At 48.5% G+C, this 4,775-nt stretch overlaps 1 protein-coding gene across 1 annotated transcript; it reads right to left on the bottom strand.

The window, feature by feature from the left end:
• Window positions 1-1,988: 1,988 nt before the first annotated feature.
• SMIM7 (small integral membrane protein 7) lies at window positions 1,989-4,717 on the bottom strand. The gene is made up of 5 exons (XM_030032377.2): window positions 4,463-4,717; window positions 4,332-4,373; window positions 4,171-4,223; window positions 3,335-3,425; window positions 1,989-2,756 (listed from the first exon to the last, which is right to left on the bottom strand). The coding sequence occupies exons 1-5, from the start codon at window positions 4,486-4,488 to the stop codon at window positions 2,741-2,743; spliced, it is 228 nt and encodes a 75-aa protein (XP_029888237.1). The 5' UTR covers window positions 4,489-4,717; the 3' UTR covers window positions 1,989-2,740.
• Between the last annotated feature and the right edge of the window lie 58 nt (window positions 4,718-4,775).

The raw sequence follows: 4,775 nt of genomic DNA, 5'->3' as shown, positions 1-4,775 counted from the left end.
TAACGCACGGCGCGCCCCTGACGCCCCGCCGCACGCACCGGCGGGCACGGAGGGCGCCTGCGCAGTGGGGGTTTTGCGGGAGGAGCGGGGAGGGGGCGCGCTGCGCGCCTGCGCAGTGGGCGGGAAAGGGGGCGCGCCTGCGCGGGTGGAGGGAAGGGGGAGGCCGGGGGATTATGGCGGCCGGCGGAGCCCGGAGCCCCGGGTTCGGCTCGGAGGGGAGAGGAGCGAGCCCTGCGTCCCCGCCGAGCCCCCGAGAACGGCTGCCGGCGGTGTTAGCCGGGCGTCGGTGCTTCTTACAGGGCAGCCCGGGCTGAGTAGGCCGCCCCGGGCGGGTGGTGGGATGAAGCCTCGTGGGGAGAGAGGGGCGAAGTGAATTAATTTGGGAAATAAAGCATCGCCCCTCGGAGACCGCGGACCTAACGCCATGGTATGTGTCTTATTTCAGGCTCGCAGGCAGGGGCCCTGGTCCTGTCGGTCGCGAAAAACCCAGTGTGTTCTGGAAGAAGGTGTTGGGACTGAATGTTTTTGCCAAGCGGCAGAACGTTTTATTTCCATTATTTTCAAAATAACGGGTCAGGCAACCATTACAAAAAAGAGTTAACCTTACAAAACCTGAACAAGTAGTTCTTTATGCAGACATGTTTACCTTCTCACTTGTCTCCTCGATTCAGAAGAAAGCGCAAGTGAAAAGCCAGTCAGGTTTCCAGAAGCTCAGAGTACAAAAACTGACTTGGTACAAAAGCAGCCGTACCACAAAAAGTTTTCACTGACTGACGGCGAAAGACATCCTGCACCACGCCGGGTAAGCCCTCAGCCCAGCATTGAAACTTTCCAAAACATTTAAGAGCAGCTTAAAATTAACTGGTAATTTTTAAAGCACCCGCATAGGAGCTGAACAACGACTTTTATTCTTGTGAACAACTGAAATCTGGAGGCGACAGCACGCTATTAAGGCCACGTAATCTATTTAGAGCAGTAAAATCGTCCGTGTTCCTTTACCAGGAGAGCCTGATCATCCTCTATTTCCTGTATTCACTGTATTCAAAGCATTGCTCAGAAAGCAGACTGTCAGTTCTGCACAGGATCAACCATTTTTTCCGAGTAAGAATTAAAGCCCCCCCCCCCCCCCCCCCCGAGTCCAAACCCGAGCCCCAGCACTGCGGTGCCGAGTCCAGGGGCCTCTAATGTGCTACACACGGACGCTGATGGTTGCTTCCACCCCTCCCCTTTACATTGCAGGGGAAGACTTGGTTTAATGAAAATTAGGGAGAAAACGTTTTCCAAGAACTACATAAAGCACTGGATTTTGTTTGGATGCCATGACAAGGCAGCATGCTACTTGGGGTTTTTTTCTCATTCAAAAGAATTGGGAAGAGGTTAAAATATAAAACACAGAAATTACAGACAAGAAAAGGAATATGTTTAAATTTAACCTAGGATTGTAAGTATTTCCAGACAGTTCAAACCACACTTGAAGGATCCCTTCCTCCGTTCATTTTTCTATGTTCATTATAGCAAGGCATCTTCCCTCAAATTACCCTTCCCCTTTCGTGTTTCATTAACATGAAAACTTCAGTTAACGCAAAAGACAATGACTTGAGTGAATTGCTGTGAGTTCCCAACACTTGTGTCTGACTGCTCCACTGCGTCCAGATAAAATTCAAGGTATTCACTAAAACCTGAGCCTCAGAATCATTTAAGTGAGGCCTCTCTCTCCTCCTCAGCAGTCAGACAGCTAAAGAAACTGAAGCTGAGGAAGCTCCGCTAATAGTTTACAGTTTGATTTAAAAGATACGCAGCACTGCACTCTCTCTTAAATTATCTTGGTGAGGCTGGGGAAAAGTTTCTGGTCAAAGAGGCTAACTTAACATAAATAAAAATAACACAAGAATCCAGACACAATTACAAGACTAGTTACAGTTTCACAAAACGCACCAATACCGAGTTGATTTCTCCTGTAACAGAATGAACACGGCATCAAATACGTATTTTACCCTTAAATAAGAACAACTTTATTCAACCAAATCCAAGATTATTCCAAAACTATTCCTTAGCATTGGCTTATAGAATCATTTTTGCTATTGTTCCTATTCAAAATCCCTTACATATTGCTTAGAAAAAAACCCTTGAGATTTTAATTTAAAAAGCATTTCGTTGGAAAAACAGTGAGAAGGTCAGAATCCCATTTTCTTAACCATCCTTTTCTATTTCTCCAACAAAACTAAATGGAATAGTGAGAAGTTACACCAAGACTTTGCTCAACTTTGTAAAAACGAGAATCGAGCAGTAGGACTTCCAAGTACCCTAGACAATGGTGACATTAGCAGACACATCCAGAGCTGGGAGTGACTAACAATGCAGAGTTTTAAGACTGTGGTCTTCAGTCGTGCTGCAATTCTACCTCGCATACTGGGCACCCACTCTAAGCCTAGCAAAACAATTTTAAATTCTCTTTATTTCAGTAAAGTTGAAATAATTTTACTTTGAAGATTTTGGCTTAAGGGCCTAAAGGCTCAATCCCCCCGACAGCAAGCAAACCAGCACGCACCGTATTATTACACGACTGGCTGAAGAAGATGAACGTGTCCTGTCCCTTGAGCATGTTAGGAGTTTGTACCGAAGAACAAGCCACAATCCCAGGGCTGAATTTTGAAAGCATTATAATATTTTACTTTATAGAAAAGTTATGTTTCCAGCCAAAAGTCTCTTCCAAGTTAACAGACATGTTTGTGGATGACTTTCAAGATCCAAATAACCTAGTGGATGCAACAGAAAAAAGTAGATGAGAACCGGGTGCAACTGTGAACCGTCATGCCAATGCCCTTCAAACTCACACCACCAGCGCACGCGTGGCCATCGGTTTTGCTCCCCCATACATCAGACCATATAGTGAAAGGAAAGCAGCCTGCTGGCTTGTCTATCAGAACTAAAACCTCTTATTTCCAGAGACTGTTCTCGAGGCCAATTCCATTCTATTACTTGGTGGGGTTTTGCCCCCCCAAAATGAAAAACATCCCAAAAGTTAAACTGAAATGCTGACCCAAATGATGTTTTATCTTAGCAACCCACAACAAGGAACACTACATCTACAGCTAAATGACTCACACGCTGGCAGAGAAGGTTTTCATGCACTACAGGTGCCCACATTAGCAAAAAACTGTGATGTCAACCAATGTCTCTTTGAAGATTGAAATAAACAAGTGAAATGAAAAGGAATTACTGAACAATAGAGTGGGAGAAAAAGAGATCCAAAAAGAAATATAAGTGCAAGAACAATCCCAACATATATGACTGCCTATAAACAAATGACAAGATGTTGCACGGCGTTACTTACACAATCATGCAGAACATCATGAAGACGTTCCACAAGGCAATGAAGATTCGAAAATATCTGAGACTCAGCAAGAACTCTCTGATATTGTCACCTAAAAATCAAGAGGAGAAGCCCTTGATGTGAAAAATACCTAACACACTGACAAGTCATATTTTCAACACTGCCTGAAAAACATAAGCAACTCTGACAGGAGAAAAAAACACCAACCAAACAAAAAGGTCAAGACAACAAAAAACTGAAAGTTGAAGTTTTAGGTGTATGATCCGTGCTACGTTCAGTGCATCCTTATAAGGGCATGTGGCAAAATAAACAATAAATGATAAAAAGGGGTCACATTTTAGGGAAGGACAGCCCCCTGTTGTCGTTTACAGCCTTCCTGCCACTTTTAACCAGCAAGCAGAGATACAAAGGAGCAATGCGTGTGCATGGACACCAAAATGGAAATCGGGCTGTATGCAGAGCATTACCTCTGTAGCACAGGCACCTACATTCAAAAATGCAGAAGGAAATGTGCGTTTTTGTATTTCTTCTGAAATCACCAATTTGGGATCAACAGTTAGGTTTAGCATGCCTGTACGTAAACATCACGGAGGACAATTTTAGGTTGCAATTTAGTAAACCAGTTACTCCAGCCACAGAGTAATTAACATCCACACAAAACGGGGTTAAACTTGTACTTTGGCGCCTTGAAAATGCTTTAACCAACAATTTCCTTCAGAAAACGCCCATTCCTGTATCTATTTCGACAACCCCGAGCAGACAGGCAGTCCAGGCCTAAGGGTGCAGGTTGGCTGTGCCCAGAACCCGCTCCGCGGTTCCCGGGTCCCCTCCGTTACCGGTCGTGGGTTCCCTCGATTCCTCGCCGAAGCCCTCCGTGTCTCTCTTCCTCCTGCGGGTCGGCGAGGGGAGGGAGGTCCGTGAGGTAGGGTGAAGACCACCCCCACCGACCCCCCCCCCCCCAAACCCACCCTCCCTCCCTCCCTCCCTGCCCGCTCACAGCCTGAAGTTGAGCACGGCGCCGGCGTTCATCAGCAGCGTCCTAAGGAAAAGACAAGAGAGAACCCGTCAGGCACGGCCGGGAGGGACCGAACCGGGCCGCCCCCCCATCCCTGGCCCCTTCCCCGGTACCCGCAAAGCAGCAGGTCCCCGATCATGGCGGCGGCTTCGGCGGCGGAAGCGGAAAAGGCGGGAACTGCTCGCACCGGCTGCGGCGCCTGCGCTCCCTCAGGGCACCGTGTGAGGCGGACGGGGGCGGGGGGGCCACCGCGGCCGGACCCCTGTCCGCCGGCGGCGGCGGCGGGAGAACGAACCGCCCCGTGGGTCTGAGCTGCGCCGGTCACGCCTCCCGCCGCCGCCACAGCTCCGTTAGACGCCAGGCCGCGCCCCGGGACGTCCCTCTGGAGGCGGGTCCGGGCCGAACGGCGGAGGAGGGCGGGCGGGC

The sequence above is a fragment of the Aquila chrysaetos genome, chromosome 12 (genome assembly GCF_900496995.4).
Source record: "Aquila chrysaetos chrysaetos chromosome 12, bAquChr1.4, whole genome shotgun sequence".
Taxonomy (NCBI): Eukaryota; Metazoa; Chordata; class Aves; order Accipitriformes; family Accipitridae; genus Aquila; species Aquila chrysaetos.
This window is presented reverse-complemented; position numbering and strand designations above follow the sequence as displayed.